Genomic DNA, 25,438 nt, shown 5'->3' with positions numbered 1-25,438 from the left:
GCCCTGAAGAGGAAGTGGTTACAAGGTGGAGTCAGACTGAGTTTTGCATTTGCATTATTTCCAACGTGCTCATTTTAGATTGACAAACCTGTATGATAGATTCTTCAAAAATAGGGCTCAGAGACGTTCACCATTATGATAAATGTAATCGTGTCTACAGAATAGCATCTGCGCTGCCTCTTTTGATGTGATTTTGCACACCAATAGTCATGAATGTGAATGTCTTTCTTCCTATGAGTGCAGCACACGCACCTCTTCTCTTTGGTCATCATCTCCGAAGCTCCGAAGTGTTTCAAGTGCAAACTGATAGAACATATTGTGACGCATCTGTTAAAATGGCAGCCTCGGCTCACCCTGCTTTCTCCTCAGCTGCCCTCATTTCGGGAGGCGGCCCACTTTAAAAGATGAAGACTTTGAGAATCTGCCTGGCTGCTGGTGTGGAAGATACTGTATGCAGCATTAGTATTTTCTCTTCAACGGTTGAGAGAAATAAGAAATAGACCACAAAGATCGTTTCAACTGGTGTATTTACAGTCTCATAAAAAGACGTTGCAGGATTTCGATTTTCTATTTAGCGTGCCACTTTAGAGCAGCCCATAATGCCTGCTGTTAGGCACAGCCCCTTAAAAGCACACCTACCACACTAAAGTTGTTGTTGCAACGACTGTCCCAACATGCAGTAATGACTTCACAAAATCAGGTTATTTTTCCTATATTCTATGACTTATTGTTATTATGAATCGTATCATTTTTATTATTTTTAAACAAAATACATGTCACCAATAATGGAGTGTATGTCGGCTCCATACCTGGGGGTATGGAGCCGATTAATTTATACTGCTTAAACTGAGTCACGAGCTTGCTCACGGAATTAAATAAACTCATAAGTCAAGGTACCACTCGATAAGTCATGCGATAATAATCGTGTAAGGGCATCTGCATTACCATAGAGCCCACCTTTTCATACAAACTGGGCTTTATGGTAAGAGCTCATCATCGTAATGTAGTGATGACAAAGCCATAGTATCCATACATCTTCTTCACAACAATACAGAAGGCAATTTCTGCTTTTGGACAAAATACATGTTTATATGCAGGACAAGGAACTACATGTAGTGAATGTAATGAAAGGTTTTGATGGAGAGCGGCAGAGTGGTATCTTTCAGGAATACTGACACTCGACTAAAAGTAGACTAACATGGAAATCCGTTGTTATGGCAACAAAAGTGAGACATAACTTGTGATGGCACTATGGATTAGACTGTGATGTTGATAATTACTCAATCATATAGCCATAGGTGGAACATGACTCAGACAAAGGAAAAGGCCAGAGGTTGCAAAAGTGATGATGGCCATTAAAATTCTCACAGGAGGAACCAGGACAGGACATGACCTGACTTGACTTGCAACGGCCTTCACCCTGGGCGGGTTGAACCGGCTTCTTCCTTGGCGCGCATGACATCCCTGATCATGGCGGCCCAAGCGCGGCGATCCTGTGCCAGGTCAACCGACAGCTTCAGCCAGTCCTGGTTCCACCATCTCAGACCCACCACTTGGGGGCCGGAAAGGTACGCGAGGTCTTCTTTCATCGTGGTGGCCCAGGTCTTAACTTGTCCACCACGCCGCTTGCGCCAGGCTGGCAAAGGAGCAGGAAGGAGAACATCCCTGATCAACTCGCCCTCCTGGTGGCTGCATGCCCGAACCAACGGAGTCATTGTTGCAGGAGAAACGCTGGTAAGGGACTAAGGTGCAGGCAGCGACGAAGGTCAGCAGTGGGGACCCGGTCCGATCGGCGGCGGCGGAGAATACGGCAGAGGCAATCGTTATCAAAGACTTCTAGCTTGCGCTGGTCAGCCACTCATAGGCCAGGTCTCACAGCCATAGAGCAGGATGGTCCGCACGATCGCCTGGTAGACCGCTTTGTCACCGCTGACATCTCGCGCCGATCCCACAGATGGCGTTGTAGGCGCACGAAGGCGGATCTGGCGGCCCCGATGCGATGAACGACTTCTGCTTCTCCTTGCCCCGACGGAACCATAGAGCAGCCGAGATGTGAAGGAATCACGTTTTCTAGGGTCACGCCCTCCAGTGACAGCGACCGTTGGTCAGCTGGGTTGGTGAGGGAGGACTTGATCTTGGTCTTCGAGGCATTGATGCGCATTCCAACGGTCGGGGCCATTCGATGGATTTTCATCAGTGCGTTTTCAACTTCCTCGAACGCGTTTCCAAGTAGAGCGATGTCATCTGCGTACGCCAGGTCCGACACTGCGACATCTCGGCCGACCCTCACACCCTCAAAGCCCTGGAGAGCAGTGTTGAGGATGTGATCGATGGCATAGTTGAATAAGGTTGGCAAGAGCGCGCAGCCTTGTCGGACGCCCGACCGCACCGCGAAGTTTATGCCTATTCCAGCATGAATTTTGTAGCATAAAAGAGGAATGCGCAGATATTCTCTCATTTCGTGATTATGCAAAAATACAAAGTGGGACAGAGTCAGTTGACATACATGCGGTTCTTTTTGTCATTTCTTCCATCAATCCATTTTCTATAAGACTTGCCCTTATTAGGTAAGCAGGTGTGTATCCTAGCTGACAGGCAGGGTGCAATTCTGATTTAGTTGACAGCTCATCGCAGGGAACATAGAGACAAGCTGCAGAAAGCTTGAGTACCAGCAGAAAACTAACACAAGCATGGGGGGTGGGGATGCAAACTCCGCAGAGGAAGGCTGAAAGCTGGAGTCGAGATTCAAAGACCATACCTGCAACTGTGACCGACATGGTAACTTCAACTCACCCTTTTGTTTCAGATAACCTGAAAGAATCCCCCCCCCCAACCAAAAAAAAAAAAAAAAGAAAAACAACTAATCTGAGACAGCAATCAATTTTCGTAATGCCTTTCTCCTCACGAGGGTCACAGGCGTGCTGGCGCCTATCATCGGGCAGGAGGCTCGGGACACCCTCAACTAGTTGGCAGCCAATCGCAGGGCACACATAGACGAACAACCATTCACACTCACAATCACACCTAGGGACAATTTAGAGGAGGGGTGGGCAAACTTTTTGGCTCGGGGGCCACATTCATTTCTAAATTTGACAGTTGGGCCGGGTCAGCACAAGATACGGTACAGTACATATAAAAAAAATGTATATGTTGACAGTCCATACCAAACATCAGAACAAAAGCATTAAAGTATTACCATACTTTTTTTAATGAGAACAGTGAAACAACTATGGTATACGTCCTGTATGAACGTCCAAGTATGTTAACAACATACAGTACATGTATGACAACACAAGCAACAAAGTGCAACAATATTTTGTCCAAAAACTGCAGCATACAGTACAGGTATATGACAAAATATAACAAAGTTCCGATATTTGCTACAAAATGAGACGAGTAAAAGACCTTTGTGGCTTTCTTTCCACTTACTCACTGTCTCGAACTTGACCTCCCCTCGATCACCACACAAGACAGCTTTGCTCACCTGATGTCGTGCAACGAACTTTTGAACCCAGCCACGGGACGCTTCAAAGTCTTAGCGCTATGGAACTCGATTACTCTTATTAATGGTCCAGTTTGCAGAAAGTTTTTCGCACGATAACAGTCAAACCATTCCAGGAAACGTTTATTATTTACTTGACTGTCCGTTGAGCCGCAAGCAATTCACTCTGAGCATGGAAACAGCCAGAGCCGGACTGAGCAAGAATCGCTTCCTCGTTTTTCAAAGTCTTGTAGATTTGAGTCTTTCATACTCCAAGCATCTGCTGAATGTTTCATACTTTTTAACCCTCTTCGTTTAATCAGATACACTTCATTTTCTCTTCCACGGCCATTGCTGTTCCTCTTCGTTTGGATGCCATGACCTACAGGACATAAAAATGTTCGCAATTGCAGTAAAACTCACTGCAATAAAGAGTCACTTGCATGTCACCGTTTTGGATCCAATGACAGAAAATAGCGGCACGGACACACTTATTCCGTCGTATTGAACGGGATTTGCTTGACTTGGCGCTGCTGCGGGCTTCCGTATCGTCTCCCCCTACCTCCCTATGCTCTGCAACTTCAAGTAACAGCGCCACCTGGCGTTGAAATGTGTGTCATTACAAGTCCAAATGAAATGAATGCAGTCGTTGACATCGAACCTTAATTGTGTACCAACTTTCGGCGGACCGGATTAAAAAGACCAACGGGGCGGATTCAGCCCGCGGGCCTTTGTTTGCCCACTTTGATTTAGTGTGTTCAATTACCATGCATGTTTTTGGAATGTGGGAGGAAACCGGAGTACCCGGAGAAAATCCATGCAGGCACAGGGAGAACATGCACACTGGAAGGATTCTCAAACCATCCGCCGCACAGTGCAGAGGTTCATGTGCTAATCAATGGAGTACCTTGCCACCTAATCAGAAACAAAAGCTGAAAATTCCCAGAAATCACACCTCAAACTGATAACTTTATCAACTCCGAGCCAGTGTGCATATTGTTTTCGGAAGATGTCACAAGTGCCGTTTCGCCTCTCATTGAGGCACCAAATGTGTTTACAAGAAAGTGCTGCTAGCTGTCAATGGGGATGCGTCTCTTACAAAAGAATAATATTCCGAAGCACAATCCTACCCTGCAAGCCGCTGTCATGCTGGCCTGAAGAAAAAGAAAAGGTGCCGCCGTAGAGGACCATTTTGATGAATAAATAATCCATCCATCCATCCTCTAATCCACTTGTCCTCACTAGGGTTGCATGCGTCAAGTCAAGTCGAGTCAACAGTATTTATAGAGCACTTTCAAACAGCCATCGCTGCATACAAAGTGCTGTACATGGAGCGATTTAACATGCACAATAACAGTAAGACAAATCGGAAATAAAGGCGGTAGAAAGCACCAAGCAGTAAAATCAAGAACAAATCCAAGTCATGCTGAGTCGAACGCCAAAGAATACAAGTGAGTTTTGAGTAGGGCTTTAAAGATGGGCAGCGAGGAGGCTTGCCGAATGTTCAGTGGGAGGTCATTCCAGAGAGAGGGACCCGCAACAGAAAAGGCTCGATCCCCTCTGAGCCTCAGATTAGTTCTTGGTACTTCTAACAAAGACTGGGCCACAGACCTGAGGCGCCGGGCAGGTGTGTAGGGGCGGATGAGCTCAGAGAGGTAAGGTGGCGCGAGATTATTCAGAGATTTGAAAACAAAGAGGAGGATCTTGAACTCTAAAAACTCTACAATGAATGGGGAGCCAATGAAGGGATGCCAGAGTAGGAGTTATATGCTCCCTCTCACGAGTACCAGTCAAGAGGCGAGCAGCGGCATTCTGGACCAGCTGAAGGCGCTTAATGGAGGACTGGCTGACTCCAAAGTACAGGGCATTCCAGTAATCGAGCCGGGATGTGACAAAGGCATGAATTACTGTCTCAAAGTGTTCATGTGAGAGGAGAGGTTTTACTTTGGCCAGCTGTCTAAGGTGAAAGAAGCTGGATTTAACAACGGCACCAATTTGCCGATCGAGTTTGAGAAATCACTGTCCAGTTTAAGGCCCAAGTTTGAGACCGTTGATTTCAGATAAGGACACAGGGGGCCCAAGTCTACAGGATGGAATGTACAAGGGCCACTGGGACCAAACAATATCACTTCCGTCTTCTTTTCGTTGAATTTCAATAAATTTCGTGCCATCCAGGTTTTGATTTCTTCCAGACAGGATAGGAGTGGCCTTAATGAGAAGGTGTCTTTCTTGCTCAGTGGGACATAGATCTGGCAGTCATCTGCATAGCAGTGGAAGGGAATACCATGTTTCCTTAAGATAGAACCCAATGGGAGCAGATACAGCGAGAACAGCAGAGGCCCCAGAATTGAGCCCTGTGGAACACCACATGACAGGGGAGCAGTGCGTGACTCAGAGCAGCCAAGGCTGACACAAAAGGTCCTGTCAGCTAGATAGGACCTAAACCACTCAAGAGCACTGCCGCCAAATAACATAAAAAATAACAATCATAATAATAATTAAATTATGTGAAGTAAAATTGTAAATAGTACTGCGATTTATCCATTGTGTTCATATTGTATTTAATTGAAAGATGTTTGTTGTTTTTTTTTTCTCTTTCTCCTTTCTTCTTTCTACATACATTCTTGCTGCTGGAGGCTGTAAATTTCCCCAGTGTGGGACGAATAAAGGATATCTTATCTCATCTTATCAATGCCCAACAAGTGCTGCAAACGAGTCAGCAGAATACTGTGATCCACTGTATCAAATGCTGCAGTTAAGTCCAATAAAACCAGACACACGTGGTCTCCAGAGTCATTTGCCAGGAGGATGTCATTCGAAATGCGTAACAGGGCTGACTCCGTGCTATGCATCGTCTTGAAACCTGACTGGAAGACCTCCAAGATGTTATGTTCATCCAAGAAAAGTTTCAACTGCATGTGCACCACTTTTTCCAGAATTTTGGAAATGAAAGGCAGTTTGGAAATGGGCCTGTAACTTAACAGCACATCTGGATCAAGACCAGGTTTCTTGATCAAGGGTTGGACCACAGCATGTTTAAACTGTTGGGGAACTACACCAGAAGAAAGGCTGCTGTTGATGATATCCAAGACCGATGCACCAACACTCGGGAGAACCTCCTGAAAGAAGCGTGGGGGAAGAGAGTCGCAAGGGGAGCCAGATGGCTTCGTCTAGCGAACTACATCCTCCAAAAGCGCCAAGGACACAGTATCAAAAGCGTGCTGGAGCCTATCCCAGCTGTCTTCGGGCAGGAGGCGGGGGACACCCTGAACCGGTTGCCAGCCAATCGCAGGCACACAAACAACCATCCGCGTTCATACTCACACCTAGAGACAATTAGTGTTCCATTAACCTGCCATGCATGTTTTTGGAATGCGGGACAAAACCAGAGTGCCCGGAGAAAACCCAAGCATGCAAACTCCACACAGGAAAGCCACTGTGATGTAAACGTACTCACCAGTCGAACTCCACCCTGCCTGAATAAATAAAACATGAGTTTTTATTTCCTTGTTTCATCCTGTTCCTCTAATTAAGGTTAAGTGTCACATTTGTTTGCCTGAACTGTCCTACATAAAAAAAGACACCTTTGCAATGCTCGAGGCATGAAAGTGAGGAGGTCAGAAAGACACCTAGAAGTTTTTTTTTCTTTTTTTGTCGAATCACTTAATTCATATTAAATACAGATATTAAATTTTTGAACATCAAGCTACGAGGAAGCATGCGTCAGTTCAGACTTTAATTATTAAGGACTGCCAACCCCTCAGCATTGTTGAAAGTGAGGGGTTCAGGCCCTTGAGCCGTTTTGCAAACCAGAAAGGTTTGCATAGAAAAAGTCGATCGAAGTAGTCGATGTTTAATTTATTTACTATTTAAATATTGATTTTGCTTTTGGCTTAACTTGGTTAATTTTTCAGACTGTCAAAGAAAGTGTGGCCAAATATAAATGGAGGAACCCGGATGACAGAAAAGGACAGCGGCCGGAAGAAGAACTTGCCAGGCAGATCACGAAGGCAAGAGTCGATTCAATTATTCAGGTCCGGAAAAACCTGGCAGAGGCCAATATTCCAAGATCCTTTACAATATTGGGAAAACCAAAAGCATGCATACCAAGCTTGGTAGCACAGCTGACAAATGTTGCTCAACTTTTGAGAACATCAATGTAGAAAAGTCTGTGCCGACGTACAATTCAGTTGATGCTTTTGCAGCAGTTGATGGCGACGCGTACCTCTCTGAAAGCAGGCTGACAAGTTCAAAAAGTAAGAAAGAAGTACTGTAAGTGCCCGATCGATTATTTTGACATCATTATAGTGTAAATAGTGCTGTTCTTCGGAGGGTGACCTTAAAGCAATCCACCCACAAAAGGGACACAAAACAAGACTTTGTTGGTGCTTCACTGCCGCAAATGGTTGTTTTATGGGCGCAGTAATGGGAATCACTCTGAATGCAAATTACTGTGAGATAGAGAGAAGCGCAGCAATGGGAGGAGACAAAGAGAGAGAGTGTGGCGCTCCCTCTGTCTAGTTTCTTCCCCACACATGGACTCATTAGGTCTCCAAACACACACACACACTCACACACACGCACATATTGGGCATGCCTGTGGTTCTACTCACTTCCCTCCAGGAGCCAATATGAGGCGATGTGTTCTGTGCGGTGAGTTGAGCTTTCTCTATTTGCCTCAATATAAAATCTTACCAACATTTTTGAACTGTGTTGCGATTTGCATTGTGACATCATTGTTGGCTTTTTCAATACTCCATGTATTCTGTAGATGCGCGATAATCAGATTGTTTGGTTTGGTTTCAAAATCCCAATGGATTGTCATCTCTACGCAACTAGACCTTCTTACTTTAATGCAAACATGCCTGTAAAAGAATCCGAGAGAGCTGGTGTGTCTGTGTCTGTGTGCATCCGTGTGTGTGGGAGTGACATACCAGCTGAGTCTGCTCTTCCAGCAGTAAGTCGTCCATGTAGTTGAAAAGAATTCATTATGAGCGGGGATCAATAGCAATATGAAGGGTGAAGCATTGACCTGTGAGGTGAGTCACGGCCGAACTTTACGTGAAGGGTGCACAGTGTCTGAAATAAAACAGGATCATTGGGAAATCAGTCAAGAAAATGTGCCCATCCAACATATGAACCCCTTTGTGTGGATTGAACCCATGAACTATATATAGGCAAGCTGTATTTCCAGTAAAAAAAAAGGAAAAAATTGGACGGTGGTCGATTCATTATTGAAGAAATCAGGTGACTGGACTAATCGCGTCTCGAAGCGATGAGACAAACTGAAGTGTGCTACTTGGCTGCAGCCAGAGGCACGATGGATTCAATCAAATAGTTTGCTGTCTACAGAAGTGCATTACATGAGCTCATGTGGTAAGTCGAGCTAGGGATTATCCACTCCGTTCACACCCTCTGGCAGCATAACTACTGTCAATACAACATGGACAAGAACATGGAACATTCAGAGAGCAATTGTACCATTCAATTAAATACGTAATTTTGAATGAATGTATCATTAATTGATCCACACAAAAATGGACACTTGCAATTTGGTCAAATTCCCATACAGGTTGTCCCTGGTTTATGGCGGAATTCCTAAAGGTAGTGGCAGAAACTGAATTTGTCCACAAGTCAAAACGGACTTTCCACTAATCTCTGCTAACATAGTGGTAAAGCCGTCATTAAAGAAAATGTGCGTAAAAAAACATCTCTACACCAGTAGATAAGGTAGGGCAGTGTGTCTTGTGTCATGTGACAATGCATTCTTACACAACATCTTGCTTGAAACCCCCAAAATGTCATTACTCAAGAATGCCCTTAAAATAGAAGGTGCCTTTTTTTTTTTTTTTTTTTTTTTTTACAAAAGCAAGCAAAAATATACCACTGGAAAGCTAATCAGACAGGTTGACTTCATTTGATCCCATGAGGAACAAAAAAAAGTGCATGTGTTAGAAATCAGATTGAGATGAGCACATTAGCAATTATTATTTCCCGGGATTTCCTTAAATACTGATTCTGATTGAGAAGCAATTACATTTCTTGAGAAGGTAGACTATCTTTTGATCCACTGGGAGAAGAAACTACTGTTAATTCCGTAACAACAACAGGACATATGGAATGTGTTGACTCTGCTCCGCTATATGTGGATCTGCTCACACTGGCATTTTATGTGGAACTTGCAATGTTGTCGTAACAAAGGTGCGCTAAGGTCAGAGGAAACATAATGAGCTTGATCCCCGTGTGGGTGCCTCTCGTTAGCAACAATGCATATTTCATGACGTTTAACTGCACTTTGGTGCACCTGTCTGGAACTATATGTTGTTTTCATTTTCTTAGATAAACACACTTCATGTTACAGCGACAGGAACTCAATGTTGCTTTTCCTTTGGAAGGCCACACACACACACACACACCAATACATTCACACGCTTGACTTGTTTGAAAGGGCGGAGAATTATTCATACATGTTCAATAATAGAAAAGCCCACGGTGGAGTGTAGACCTCAGTGACAGTACAAAGATGTGGGCTATAAATACAGTGTTCTTCAAAATTAGATTTATAGCATGCACCTTTTTACTATTTTTTTGTGCGGGGGTGGGGGACAAGTTGCTGAAAAACACATTATCTTTTTTTTTTTTTGCTTACACCAAAGTCTAGTACACTGTAATTTAAAAGTACCATCTTGTGGCATTTTTGTGCCAAGGAAGTACACTGATGCCTTGAGTTGTAAATCCCTCGAAGATTTTTGAGGTACAAAGTGTGTTTTGCGCGATTTTTTGGTCTTGCAATACAGTATTGTACAAGCAAAAATTTGAAACACAAGTGCACTTTAGACCTCAGCCGCTAGATGACGACAGCAACCTTCACAACATTCGGGCAAAAATTATGTCACGCCGGTTTAACTAATGGCGGCACGGTACATGGTCAATCTCACGGTGCAGAAGTTATGGGTTTGAATATGGCCTCAGCCTTCCTGTGTGGAATTTGCATATTCTCCCTATACCTGTGTGGCTTTTCTCCGGGTAGTCCGGGTTCCGACCCACATTCAAAAAACATGCATGCTTGGTTGATTGAACGCTCTTCTAAATCATCCCTAGATATGATTGTGAGTGTTAATGTTTGTTCGCTTATGTGTGCCCTGTGATTGGCTGGCAACCAGTTCAGGATGTACCCCAGTTCAGGGCCGATTTATTGCTGTACTGCTCAAGTCTTAGAGATGTAAATTGCTTCCGTTTGTAATTTCGAGGCACTTACATCTCTCCCAGGCTGTTGGGTGGCAGATGTGTTGAATGTGATGACATCTAAATCAATGAAAGAATGAATGGAAATGAAGCCAAATGTGACACCCTGCTGACATTTTTAAAGTTAGTATAAAACAAATCCTTTTTAATCCCATCAGGTGCACATTGAAGCACTTCTCCACAACGTGCCTAATGCTGTTTGTTACTATTAGTCATAGGAAGAGAGGATATTCCAAAATGAAACATCTAACTGGTGCTGAAAAAAAGTCATAAAAACACAACATTTCTGAAAAGTTGCAAATGAGCAGCTGGTATTTAGTGAAACGAAAAAAAAACATCAGATGAATAACATAATCGTCACACTCGTCACACTATGCCAAGTAAAGAGGCACATTTCCAAGTTCCTTTGTGACTACTTTTCATCTCCAAAGACCTAATGGGACTCTTTTCATGGTCAAATCACCTACTGAGTGATGGGAAGTCTAGATGCTGCAAATTGGCCCAGAAGAGCATATTTGCCCATCTCTTGTGCTCAACGACAGGAGGCGTGGAAAAAAGTTGTTCCTTTGTTCATTCTAAAATTTGAAATGGATGTTGCACACATACACATATACACACACACACACACACACACACACACACACACACACACACACACACACACACACACACAGTCGCATGTCTCAGATTGACGTCATGTGGCGCAACTGTTAAGGCGTACTGTACATGTGACCTTTGGGGTGAGAAGAAGATAGAGCACACACACCGTCAGTGTAAGAGGCAAACGGCTCAGGCTCCAGAGAAAGGGTATTGATGTCGGAGCACAGCACCTGGATTGGGCTCAACATCCTGGGGGAGGACACACGCAGGGGGATGCACGGGGTCCACATTTAGTGTCATTATGAACTCAAAAATAACAGCATGAGGAAAAACTTTGTCACGTGGCACAAGAAGCACTAAATTACCACAATGTTGTTTTTCATTCGATTGTTTTATATCATATTGATGGCCAATAATTGTTTTTCCTAAAAACATTAATTCTAATTACACAACCAAAAAAAAAAAAAAACAAATGTGGCAATATTTTACCTTCGGGTAGAATTTCAGGAAAAATTAAAAATGCACTATATACTACTTTTACAGACGAAATTAATTTGACCTACTCTCAACTTTGGAACGTACATGTGTTATTTTATTACTTAAACGTTGTGTGCAGCTCGATATTCTATACACAGGAGCTCAACAGCAAAATTCACATTATTTTTTTTTCTTTTATTTGTTTTTCTGAACAACCTGATTAAAGCCTCACCAGAGCGAGGTAGCCGATCAATTGTTTGGCATCTTCGTGGTCTCATGATGTTAAAATGTGGAAGGTATAATTAACTGTTTGAATAAACCAATTCAAATGGTTTTGATTCATGCTCCTTCTAAGAGAAGAGCCAGTTATGAAAAAAAGTAGTGAAACACTGAGTTGGACATGTGCACTCACGAGTTGAGAAAATCTAATGAAATTAACCTGTAAATAGTGCATTTTATGTTCATCCTGAAATTTCACCTGAAAGCTGAGCATCACAAAAACTTTTTGTGAATAGCGTCTGACTGCCTGACTGGCCTACAAATTTCAGCGACAGACGGTTTTCCTGTTACTGGCTTTTTGCTCCCATGCTAACCGGAGAACAGTAATGTTAGCAATGCTTGGGCTCTTCCATTTAGGTTTGCTTACTTTGATTGGCAAAAATCAGGTTGAAGATGCCATTTTTTATCTTGCTTTGTTGCTACTGTAGTCAACATTGTCAAATTACGGTCTACAACTACATGAAAACATAATTAACCCCACTCTGCATTAAATTTGGTGCAAAGTTACAGTGTTTTATACAGCTTTTGAAATGGATCTCATTCAATTGTGCTATTATACTTTATGCTTATTAATGGTTAACATGTCTGAGGGTCAGTGTTTGAATCTCAGCTCCAGCCTCCTGTGTGGAGTTTGGATGTTTGTTGGCATGTGTCATGAATCCAATATGTTCTTTATTTTCTTTGCTCATTGAACAGTGTATGAAGCTTCACCATTATTGTTGTACAGTGTGATGAGATTTCTTATTTGTTCTTATTGGGTTCATTTAAATCATTTAAAACTGACAAAAATCATTGACAAATAAACGATAAGAATTTGGAAAAAACACGTGTTCCGAAATGGTTTGAAAAGAAGAATTTGTCAGTTCTCTTGAAAGTGGTGAAGTTTGTGCTACCTTTCGAACGCTCAGAGAGTTTCCGAATTTCACCCCTTACATAGAGGAGGCAGTTTGAGCAAATGATATCGTGCAAAATGAAGTGGCAAAGTTTTCGTTTTATGCAGCTTGGGTGGATTGAGAAAGTGCAGAAAGGTGGAGGAGCAAGTCCATTGCACAGTTAAACACATTTTGTTCTGAGGCATGACAGGAGCAGCGTTGTTTTTTTTTTTTTTCTTTGAGTAATATTAGCCCTCATGGTTTGGTCAATCAAAATTTAAATAAAACAATTTTGCTGCGCATCTAAAAAAAACCCCAGATAAGCTATCTATCACCTTTGTTACTTGCTCCATATGCTCACCGTTGACTTCAACAATCAATGATTCTTTCCTTCAGTTATTTCATTTGCTCTCAGTGGAGGCTTGTGCTCTCCTCTGCTCCATTTGAGCTATAAAATGTAAACAAACATGCATACACCATTGAAGTTCACGTCAAACCAAAACGAAGTAAATCTTTTTGATGTCAAATGCAGCTAAAATAGGGCCTCATATAACTGCCTTGTCTCTTTCTGTCCACTAGATGGGAGTGAAGCCAAGGAAGACAGTTTGTTTGAAGCCATTGACCAAATTCTACACAAGTGTGGACCTCTGCCTCGATAAAGACCACAGCATGAAACAATGAATTCAGATGCCACAGCCACTCATATTGGCAGTTTACGCAAAGAGTGCAGATTGACACCCAGATTAGACTGCAAGAGGCCATCTCGCTGGAAGCACACTTAATGGACATGAAGTTCAATGAAGTGAATTGGTGAAGGGTAAAAAGTGAGGGCCAAACAGCCATGTTGTCAAAAATAGCAGTGGGTCTCATCCTGACCCTTCTAATCCTACTGACCATCAGCGGCAACATGCTGGTGTGCCTGGCGGTCTGTGCCTCGCGACGCCTCCGCTGTCTCACCAACTGCTTCATCGTGTCACTGGCGGTCACCGACCTTCTGCTCGGCCTCGCCGTCCTCCCCTTCTCGGCCCACCTGCAGCTCACCGATGACTGGCCATTGGGCCCGGTCTTTTGCAACTTCTACATCTCCATGGACGTCATGCTCTGCACTGCCTCCATCCTCACCCTGATGGCCATCAGTATGGATCGCTATTTGGCTGTGACAATGCCCCTTAGATACAGCTCTCTGGTACTGCCTTGGAGAGTATTTGTGGCCATGGCGAGCGTCTGGACCGTGTCGGTGGCCGTGTCCTTTTTGCCCATCTACATGGGTTGGAACACCGTCAACGGAACAGTGCAAAACCACGGCCTACGGGCTCCTGAAAGGACGTGTCGCTTTGAACTCAACAGGCCTTACGTTCTGACTGACTCCCTTCTCACCTTCTACTTGCCTCTGCTGGTCATGTGCTGGACATACCTCAGAATATTTCGCATCGCACGTGCACAGATCAAGCGCATCATCAGTACTCGGCCCACGTGGGTCACCACTTATAGCTGCAGGAGCCACCAATCGGCCGTCACCACCGTCGTCTCCGGTGTCCCAGCGTCGGCCCTGCGGGAGCACAAGGCCACGGTGACGCTCGCGGCAGTGATAGGGGCCTTTGTGGTGTGTTGGCTGCCTTATTTCATTCTGTTCACAGCACTGGGCCTACAGGAGAATGCCAACCCCAACAAAGTCCCAGAATTTTCCATTGTGCTGTGGCTGGGTTACACCAACTCAGCACTCAATCCGATCCTCTATGGAGCCCTCAACAGGGACTTCAGGTCCGCCTACACGCAGCTACTGAGATGTCGATGGCCGACATACAGTGGGTGCCAACATTCTCCTGCCACAGTAACTATAGCAGGTACAGCCACAATGCTATAAAGTTTTTTTCTTTCTTTCTTTTATTTCGGGGGGGGGGGGGGGCAGTATTCTTCCATCATGATAAATTAATGAGACAACTGCATATAGTCAGTCTGTGGATGGGCTAAAAAAAGATAGATTTTTTTTGTTCAAAAAAACTCTAAAGATAATTTGACAACATTCTACACAAACTATTGTAAATCTGCACTTGATTCACAGAACAGTTATGGATCAAGAGTGTTTGTGAATAATAGCTCTTCTTTGTATTTCAAATTGATTCACATACATTCTGCAAAACGTTTTAAAACGGTATTCTACAGCAATATTTTAACAATATTGCTGTAATATTATATATTAACAATATATTATGGCTAGACTTTCAGTGATATGGGAAAATATTTATATGTACTGTATATGTCACTTAAATGTCTCCTATTATTTCAAAAGGATAAATATAATTTCATTTTGAGCTACAGTAAATACTGGTCTACCACTGTCAACTATTGGAGGAATCAGAATGGGAAAAGGTGTTTACTAAAGCAGTCAGAATGAAAAATATATATATTTGATTCGATCTATTGTGATTTCTGCCACCTGCGTCACCCTGGAATACAGGAATGTAAATTGTGGTCGGTCCTTTTCACAGATGTTATGAGAAATACGACGTCTAGAACACTTTTTACATATACATTTGTTGTGACAACAAATTCAGCCGCAAACTTTTGAAAAGAGCGTGTCCGAAATTGTACTACACATACTGCCGCGTGAATCGTGGAAAATGTAGTTACGATGCGGACCACGAGCGGGTAAACTTAATGTTAAGCGGAATATCGAACATCCTGGCTGTCACGTTTAACTTGCATGCATGAAGCAGCGCGTTTGCTCAATACAATGCCAATGTGTTTTCTGAGTGTGTGTGTTTACTTAGCTCTTCTTTCGGGCTTGTGAAGTCCCAACATTTTCCCCATAATCCACGGTGGAATAGAAACGATTTTCACGGCGACCGCTTTGGCACATCGATCATCGTTCTCTCCGACCAACGTCAGCTGTGTCAACCCCGAATCACTTCCACACTAGTTCGATTTGAATTTTGCGATTAATTTGCCCGTTTACACAAGCCACTCCTCCATATTTAAAACGGCCGCTCAATTGCTACGGGAGTCACGTGACTGGATCCTGCGCGAATGAAAAATAATCCCTAAAATTTTGAATACCAGTATTTAAAACATGCACTGAGTTGACTTTTTTAAGATGTCCTGCATTGCACTCATTTTTGAATTTCGGCCCATGCAATACTTCAGCCAGTACATTTTGAAGAGCACATTAATTTTTTTTTTCTGTAAAAAATAGATGTTGTTATTTAGATGCATGTGTGTTAATTGAATGTGGGTGACTTAATACAGCTGTTTTTTGTTTGTTTGTTTGTTTGTTTGTTTTTTGGGTGGTTGAGTGACGGGCTCATCTACAAACAGCACTATTGATTGATTGACTCATCAAAAGTACCGGTAATCTGTCGGGCACGTGTTTGCTTGTCACAACTTAAATTCACAGTAATTAGTCTTTTAATTGGAAGTAAATCATTTAAATGTGTCGCATTTGGTAACTTGTTGATCTGAACTCTGAAGATCCTGCCCACTAAAATTTTTGTCCATAATTTTCCACCCTGTGATCTGTGGCTATGTAGACTAAGTTTAATTTTTAGTCTCTTTCAGCTTGCCCTGTTAGCTGTGTTTGCAAAATGTTTCCACATCTCACTCTGTACCCCTTTTCCATAATCAGCTACATGAGAGTATGAAATTTTGTGACCCTTCACAACACAAAAGCACTGCAGCTCCCACGCAGACACACGGGCTATGTCCAAATTCACAGGCTGCATCCTCCGAAGGCCACATTTTTCAGCTGCATGACATCACTTCCGGCGCTACTCAACCACACATGGTTTCCGAGTTCTAGAAAGACAATTCAAAGGCTGGGTCCTTCGATGCCTTCAAAGGCTTATCCTCATGTAGCCTCTGTGGACTGCATAAACAGTGGCGAACTTGGACAGGCTCAAACTGAATTTGAACACCACTTGCGGTCGAGTCACGCCGGCGGTGATGTCATGCGGCCTTCAGAGGACCCAGAATGTGAATTTGGACACAGTCATTGACTGTTGCAGCGACCAGCTGAAAACTGAGTGATGGGCCCTGATTTCAGGTCACATGATCAGGACAACTCTACTTTCTACCTTCCGTGTCTTGTCAGATCCCATTCAAACTCAATACCACCTATGTTTGATGTTCCCCTATTTTAGGCAGACAACAGCTCATGGAGGTGACACTTCTGTGTGGACACACACCTTCCAGCTGCAGGGCGGGTCAAACAAGTCACAACTTCATGCTACAAGAGTCACATAGCAGGACGAACACAACCATGACCCAAACTGCGAACGGCACAACTGATACAGATGTCAATGACAGTTGAAAAAGGTAAAGTAATATTCTAAAAAATCTAAAATGCAGACAGAGTTGATCATCACCGCTTCATGCGAAGTCCCGTAGCAATACATGTGTGTTTATATTTAAATCACACAATGTCAATCATAATGTAGATTTCAACACCTTTCATTGTTGGTGGTGAGCTCAGGTCAGAAGCCTTTTTCCCACTGAGGTTACCAAGAGGAGGCAGCCATTTTAAAATTATTGAAGTGCACTTACCTGATGTACAGGAAGTACACATTCAGATGTCTGCACTGAGCACAGTCAGAAATACTTCACCAACAGTTTCAACCCCTGCTATTGTTACGTTGCTAAGACAATGTGTGCAACATGTTGACCATGTGATTTGTCTTTTAATTTTAAAGCAATAAAATATGAAACATTTGCATTCGCATGAACACACCCACACGGTGTGCTGCACCTTCATTAGCTAAATCTCACTAATCCAATAAGACCCAATACAAACCATTTTTGTCATATTCAACAATGTTTCAATTTAATAATGACTATTACTGTAGAGGTTACATTTGCAATGGTGTAGAACTGTATCATACTGAAGGATCCATCCATCCATCCATCACACCTCGTGAGGCATATAGGAAGCTGGGGTCGAGAAAAGCTAACTCACCCCTGGACTGGCTGACAGTCAATTGCAGGGCACATTATAGAGACAGACCACCACTCACACTCACATTCACAGTCACTGAACGCATGCTGCCGACATAGATGTCAGGTGAATGAATCGCTGCAATGTCAGAGACTACATATTGGAAGATGTTTAATGAATAAATGAAATACGCAAAACAGCAATCAGACTTACTGTAAATTTAGGTATTTTTTCTGTTGTCTGTGTGTGTGTGGGGTCGGGGGGGGTGTAATGACCAAAATACCTGCCTGGTTTTCACAGTCAGATGTTGGTGTCTTTCTTCCTGTTAGCACACGCGATAGTCTCAATGTAAAATAATGCAAGACCTCTGCAACTCCGCCTCTCCTCACGTACAAGAATCATCAACGCATACTCAATCCCCTCTGCATTGAACAAGCACTGTTACTACACCATGGAAACGAAGGCCAAAAAGAGTCTTTCTGGCACATTCTGGAGGACTTAACATGTCTGGCAGCATGCTGGCCATGAAGCACAAGTGGTGCATCTGGAGGTTTAAGACAAGTGCGCCCTCTTGTGGTAGGATCAAATATCACAATCCTGATTGGGACTGTACAGAACTAAATCAAAGCATCTCTGCAGAGATCTCAACATCACTTGATGTACAGTCTCAAGTCTGTTGGATTGGAATATGTAGCATGGAATGTATTGTAAATGCATGTATACATTTATTTCAGCGAGTATGTTGGCAAATGTACGCAATCTGTCAAAAATAACACAATAATTTTGAAGCATACAAATGAAAAGATATGAGAAATACTTACTACTACTGTTATTTGAGGTGTGTTTGGTGCACTTCATATAAATGCTCTACTTTACAGTTTTGAATTCATTTGCTTTCCAAACCGCTCCACATATTTTTACTTACTTCAGGCTATGTTTGTCCCATGCGAAAAATGAACATACTTTTATATATTAGTGGAAATGCATTAAAATTAAATATGACAAAGACAGGTATTCATACAGCAACGTGTTGTCACACTGAAAATAGAGGTACTCAATTTGTCTTGTCTTTGTATGTTTGTACATATTGTATGTTTATTAAATGTAATTATTGGAAAAGAATTGGAATAAAAGGTATCAAAAACGTTCCCGAGCTGACATATAAAGTAATCAGGTGAGATGAGCCAGAATGTGAGAACAAAACAAGAACCTGATGGTCACCCTGGCTGAGAACCAGAAGCCCTCTGCTGAAATGGGACAATGTCTATGATGAGCAGTACCTGCTTTCTTGTGGTGCCCATGGGAGTTCAATCGTGTTTTTTATCAGATCAGAGATTTCTCACAGGATGGAAGTCACATTGGATCTCCCTTTCTTTGTCCAAATCTCTCCCGCAGCATTTTTCTTGTAGATCCGCTAAGGCAGTGGTTCTTAACCTGGGTTCGATCGAACCCTATGGGTTCGGTGAATCGGTCTCAGGGGTTTGACGGAGCCTCTGCCATGGAGGTTAAGACACACCTGACTCCACATGTCAATTAGTTATGACATGACCCCTTGGCCATCACTGGCAGCAGATGATCACATTACATTGCTTGACCAATCAGTGCTGTGAGAAATTTAGTTTGCTTCTTAGTCAAAGTGTGACAGTCATAATAGTACGCCATTCAATAAAAAAAAAAAAGTATACTATCCATTGAAATTTTATATACTTTTTTTCTATTTTTAATCAATGCCTTTTTTTATATTTTGAATTTGTAAAAAGGTATATTTATTTTTCACTAATGAAGGTTTCGGTGAATGTGCATATTCACTGGTTGGGTTCGGTATGCTAAGAAGCTTGCACTGCGCTAAGGCTAAGAATCACTAAGAATCACTCTTTGTGTGTTTTTGCTTTCATTGAATTTAACAGGGAAGGAGGCGGTCTCCAGCCAAAATCTCATGGTGTCACGTTCTGTCCGAAGCGATAGCTATCGCTTCGTGCAGAACAAATGAAATAAAGGTTGGATCCCCGGAGAACAGACAACGAAAAAATCTTGTCAACGAAAAAGTGTCTTTAATGACAAAATGAACAGAAAGAGCCCGACAGGGAAAAACGGTAACACAAAACGCTGGTCAAATAAGGACCAGGAAATAACAAGAAGGGTACTCTAACAGAAAACGCTCGCGGAAAACAACACGACGCGAGGAGGACCTGAATTTGGCGGAAATAAGAGCAATACAAAATCTAGGAGCAAAACGCGAATAACGGCCGTAAGGCAAAAAGGCAACTGGTCAATTGACAATAGCGAGATCGAGCGCGGGAGCAATATGGCACGGCATGGAATTCTCCGGCAGTGAGATGACTGCCGGAGTCGCTTAATAAAGGCAGGTGATCAGCCCGAAATTAACAACAGGTGTGCAGTCGGGGAAAAGAAAACCCGCCCCCTGCAGGCAGGCACGGAACGTGACAGTACCCCCCCCTCAACGGACGCCTCCCGGCGGACCTCCCGGTTTGGAAGGGTGAGCGGTGTGGAAGTCGCGCAGAAGGGACGGGTCAAGGATCCAGGAGCGAGGCACCCACTGCCGCTCCTCAGGCCCGTAGCCCTCCCAATCGACCAGGTATTGGAAGCCCTTGCCCCTGCGCCGAGAGTCCAGGATGGCACGAACCGTGTACACCGGGTCACCGTCGACGACCCGCGGAGGGGGCGGCGGCGTGGGAGGAGGAGCCAAGTCACTGGAAGAGACGGGTTTGAGAAGGGAGACGTGGAAGACGGGATGGACCTTCATGGTAGGAGGTAGACGGAGCCTGACAGCAGCCGGGTTGATGACGGCCTCAACCTCGAAGGGACCAGTGAATCGAGGACCCAGTTTCGCCGAGGAGCCGGCCAGGCGAAGGTCTCGAGTAGCCAGCCATACCTTCTGCCCCACCAGATAGGAGGGGGCCGGGCGCCGACGACGATCCGCGATTTGACGATTCCGGGACGCCGTGCGGGACAATGCCGCCCGGGCCTCCCTCCACACACGATGGGCCCGTTTGAGATGATGCTGGACGGAAGGGACCTCCACCTGCCCCTCCTGTGACGGGAACAGCGGCGGCTGGTAGCCGTAGGCAGACATGAACGGTGACCGGCCGGTTGCGGAGGAGACGAGGGTGTTGTGCGCATACTCCACCCATGGTAAGTGGTCGACCCATGATGCGGGACGGTGGAGGCACACACAGCGGAGGGCCGCCCCCAGATCCTGGTTGGCGCGCTCCGCCTGTCCGTTAGACTGGGGGTGGTAGCCGGAGGTCAGGCTGGCAGTGGCTCCGAGGGACCGGCAGAACCGCTTCCAGACGCGAGACACGAACTGGGGCCCCCAATCAGACACAATGTCCGTCGGAATGCCGTGGAGGCGGAAAACGTGTTCGACCAGGAGGTCGGCGGTCTCCAGCGCCGACGGTAACCTGGACAAGGGCACAAAATGAGCCGCCTTGGAGAAGCGGTCCACGATCGTGAGCACGACCGTACGGCCCCGGGAGGGGGGAAGGCCCATAACGAAGTCCAGAGCGATGTGGGACCAGGGGCGTGGCGGAACGGGCAACGGTTGGAGCAATCCCGCCGGAGGTTGACGGGAAGACTTGCCGCATGCGCAGGAGGTGCAGGCCCTGACGAACTCCGTCACGTCGCTCCGGAGCTCCGGCCACCAGAACCGCTGGGCGACGAGTTGCACCGTCCGGTTCACCCCCGGATGGCATGCCACCTTGGACCCATGTCCCCACTGCAGGACCTCCGAGCGCAGGGACGGAGGCACGAACAGTCTCCCCGCCGGACACCCCGCCGGCACCTGAACCCCCTCCAGGGCAGTCTGGATCCGCTGCTCAACCTCCCACTGGACGACCCCCACGATGCACTGAGCCGGGAGGATGGTTTCCGGGGGCCGGTCCCCTCCCGTGGGGTCGTGGAGACGGGAGAGGGCGTCGGGCTTGGTGTTCTTCGACCCGGGGGAGTAGGTGAGAATAAAGTTGAACCTGGTGAGAAACAAGGCCCACCGGGCCTGACGGGGGTTTAGTCTCTTGGCGGTACGGAGGTAAGCAAGGTTCTTGTGGTCGGTGTAGACAGTAAAAGGTTCCTTTGCCCCCTCGAGCCAGTGCCGCCACTCCTGCAAGGCGGAGACAACAGCTAACAGTTCGCGGTTGCCCACGTCGTAGTTGGATTCGGCCGCTGTGAGTCGACGAGAGAAGAAGGCGCAGGGGTGCAGCTTCTGGTCGATGGGCGAGCGTTGAGACAGCACCGCCCCCACCCCTGAATCCGAGGCGTCCACCTCTACAATAAAGGGAAGATCAGGGTCAGGATGTTGAAGTACAGGGGGACTGGTAAACGCCGCCTTTAAGTCTGCGAACGCAGCGTCCGCGGTGGAATCCCACTTGAACGGGGTCTTAATAGACGTCAGGCGGGTAAAGGGGAGCGCCTTCTGGCTATAGGCCCGGATAAACCGTCTATAGAAATTGGCAAACCCCAGGAAACGCTGCAGTTCTTTGCGATTAGTGGGAACCGGCCAGTTCGTGACTGCCTGTGTCTTGACGGGGTCTGCTCGTAACCTACCCCGCTCAATGATAAACCCCAGAAAGGAGATGACGGGAACATGGAATTCACACTTCTCTGCCTTGACGAAGAGCCGGTTTTCTAATAGGCGCTGTAGCACCCGCCTAACATGTTGCTTGTGCTCCTGTAACGACCGGGAGAAAATCAATATATCGTCCAAGTAGACAAAACAGAAGATGTTAATCATGTCTCTTAGCACGTCATTTATGAGGTTTTGGAAGACGGCAGGAGCGTTAGTGAGACCGAAAGGCATCACTAAGTACTCGAAATGGCCTAGAGGGGTCTTGAAAGCGGTCTTCCATTCATCTCCCTCTCTGATACGGACCAAGTGATAAGCGCTGCGCAAATCTAACTTGGAGAAAACGGTGGCGGATTGCAATGGGGCGAAGGCGGAATCTAACAAAGGTAGTGGGTATTTATTCTTTATGGTTATCTCGTTTAACCCACGATAGTCGACGCAGGGTCGCAGGGACTTGTCCTTCTTTCCCACGAAAAAAAACCCCGCCCCTAACGGTGAACGCGAAGGTCTAATGAGACCTGCGGCGAGCGAGCTGTTAATGTACTCCGTCAACGCCTCGCGTTCAGGCCGAGACACTTGATACAGCCTCGAGGTCGGCAACGGAGCGCCCGCCTGCAGGTCTATTGCGCAATCATAGGGGCGGTGTGGAGGTAAGGAGCGCGCGCGGTCCTCGCTAAAAACCCCCTTGAGGTCCCGATAGCAATCCGGCACTCCGTCAAGGCAGATATCCTCGGGGGATGTGACGCGTTTATACCCCCCGACGGCTGACTGTAAACAGTGCTGATAACAGTACGGACTCCAACTATCTATTGCTGGGCGCGCCCAGGAAATTACGGGGTTGTGTACCCTGAGCCAGGGTAACCCAAGGATAATAGGAGCGTTGCGGGACCGCATTACAAGAAAACGCCGATGCTCGACATGGTTACCCGAAAGTTGCAGTTTCAATGGCTCCGTTCTGTGCGTAACGACCGCCAGGAGACGCCCATCGAGATCGCGAACCCGCTTTCTATCAATAAGCTCCTCCAAGAAACAACCCAACTCGGATGCGAGCTCGGTGTCCATCAGACAATCGTCTGCTCCTGAGTCTACCAGGGCCCGAACCCGCCTCGACCGGGAATCACCAAATATCTCCCCCTCAAGTTCCAGTCTGTTGGGGTGTCCCGGTCGCGCGTCGGCTTGTCTAGGCTCGGGGGTTAACGCGCGGGATCGTGACTCACAGTACTCGGGATAGACGTGAAAAGATGATCCCGGAAGACTGGTTGTGGCGTGAGGAGAGGTTTGGGTGTTGTCTCTAGTCGTACGACGGCTGGCACGGCGACTTCCTTCCTCTCCGCCAACGTCCTTGCCACCCAGCTGCATAGGTTCCGCCGCGGGTGCTGTCTCCCGGAATACTCCCCGATGTTCCTCACGATATGGAGAGCGTCGATACGGGAAACGATCTCCCCCACGCTCCCGGCCCCGCTCCCTCAAGCGATTGTCCATGAGGAGAGCGAGGTCAATCAGCTCCTCCAGGTCGGTGCTGTGGTCGCGGGTCGCCAGCTCGTCCTTGAGCTGAGAGTTCAGGCCGCGTCGAAACAGTCCACACAATGCTCGATCATCGTATCCGCTCTGTGCTGCCAGAATCCGGAACTCGATCGAGTAGTCGGCGACCGATCGTCTTCCCTGGTGGAGGGCAAGTAGCCGACCCTCTGCCTCTCGGCCCCGCACGGGATGGTGGAACACCCGGCGAAAGGCTGTCACGAATTCAGGGAACGATGATCGGAGACTCGGCTTGGATTCGCTGGTCGCAATCGCCCATGACGCCGCCGGACCTGTTAACAAACTCATGATATAGGCCACTTTGGCAGCATCATTAGCGTAGGCAGACGGCTGTTGGTCGAATACGAGTGAGCACTGGTGAAGGAAGTGACCACACTGCCCATGCTCACCCCCATAACGAGGGGGGTGTGGAAGCGATGGTTCCCTCGACATAATGGTATGAGAGGGGAACGCTTCCGGGGTGGCTGGATGGGCCCCGGAGGAATGGGGTCTCCGTTCCTCCACCCGTGTTAGACGAGGCTCGTAATCGTCGAGCCGATGAGCCAGCATGGAGACCGCGCCTCGGAGTTCCGAAATGGCTTGGCCCTGCTGACTCATCTGTTGCTCTTGTCGTGCAAGAGCGGACAATATTTTTTCGACATCTGCGGGATCCATGGGGGCCGGAGAATTCTGTCACGTTCTGTCCGAAGCGATAGCTATCGCTTCGTGCAGAACAAATGAAATAAAGGTTGGATCCCCGGAGAACAGACAACGAAAAAATCTTGTCAACGAAAAAGTGTCTTTAATGACAAAATGAACAGAAAGAGCCCGACAGGGAAAAACGGTAACACAAAACGCTGGTCAAATAAGGACCAGGAAATAACAAGAAGGGTACTCTAACAGAAAACGCTCGCGGAAAACAACACGACGCGAGGAGGACCTGAATTTGGCGGAAATAAGAGCAATACAAAATCTAGGAGCAAAACGCGAATAACGGCCGTAAGGCAAAAAGGCAACTGGTCAATTGACAATAGCGAGATCGAGCGCGGGAGCAATATGGCACGGCATGGAATTCTCCGGCAGTGAGATGACTGCCGGAGTCGCTTAATAAAGGCAGGTGATCAGCCCGAAATTAACAACAGGTGTGCAGTCGGGGAAAAGAAAACCCGCCCCCTGCAGGCAGGCACGGAACGTGACACATGGACGTTCAAGAAAAATGAAAGGACTGGAGTTAATCATTTAAAGTGCAAAGTATGTGAATAACTGTGTCCATGTGATAATTTTTTAAAAAAGAATAAATATACAACTATTTCAGTTTGTGTTACTATGAATGGATAAGGCTTCAATATGTAAAAAAGAAAAGTGTATATCGCTGTATATCCAATCATTTCTCCTGTGCTACATTTAAAAAGTTAGCGAGAATCTTTACATATTTTTTTCTACAGCACATCTTCCTCTCG

At 45.8% G+C, this 25,438-nt stretch overlaps 1 protein-coding gene across 2 annotated transcripts; it reads left to right on the top strand.

The window, feature by feature from the left end:
- Nucleotides 1-7,998: 7,998 nt before the first annotated feature.
- On the top strand, nt 7,999-19,829 carry hrh2a (histamine receptor H2a). 2 transcript variants are annotated; one of them, XM_052070505.1, is made up of 4 exons: nt 7,999-8,134; nt 13,534-14,798; nt 17,091-17,265; nt 18,211-19,829. In XM_052070505.1, exons 2-3 carry the CDS (start codon nt 13,796-13,798, stop codon nt 17,258-17,260), a joined length of 1,173 nt encoding a protein of 390 aa, XP_051926465.1. In that variant the 5' UTR covers nt 7,999-8,134; nt 13,534-13,795; the 3' UTR covers nt 17,261-17,265; nt 18,211-19,829. The 2 variants fall into 2 exon arrangements, with proteins under 2 accessions (XP_051926465.1, XP_051926454.1); XM_052070494.1 differs by having other exon boundaries at nt 17,091-19,829.
- The last annotated feature ends 5,609 nt before the right edge of the window (nt 19,830-25,438 follow it).

The sequence above is a fragment of the Hippocampus zosterae genome, chromosome 1 (genome assembly GCF_025434085.1).
Source record: "Hippocampus zosterae strain Florida chromosome 1, ASM2543408v3, whole genome shotgun sequence".
NCBI classification, from domain to species: Eukaryota; Metazoa; Chordata; class Actinopteri; order Syngnathiformes; family Syngnathidae; genus Hippocampus; species Hippocampus zosterae.
The sequence above is the reverse complement of the archived record's forward strand: the minus strand, read 5'-3'. Positions and strand labels throughout refer to the sequence as shown.

Coding starts and splice junctions, on each gene's coding strand:
- hrh2a (XM_052070505.1), top strand. CDS start 13,796: ATGTTGTCAAAAATAGCAGTGGGTCTCATCCTGACCCTTCTAATCCTA. Junction 14,799..17,090: donor TGCCACAGTAACTATAGCAG/GTACAGCCACAA, acceptor CCCCTATTTTAG/GCAGACAACAGCTCATGGAG.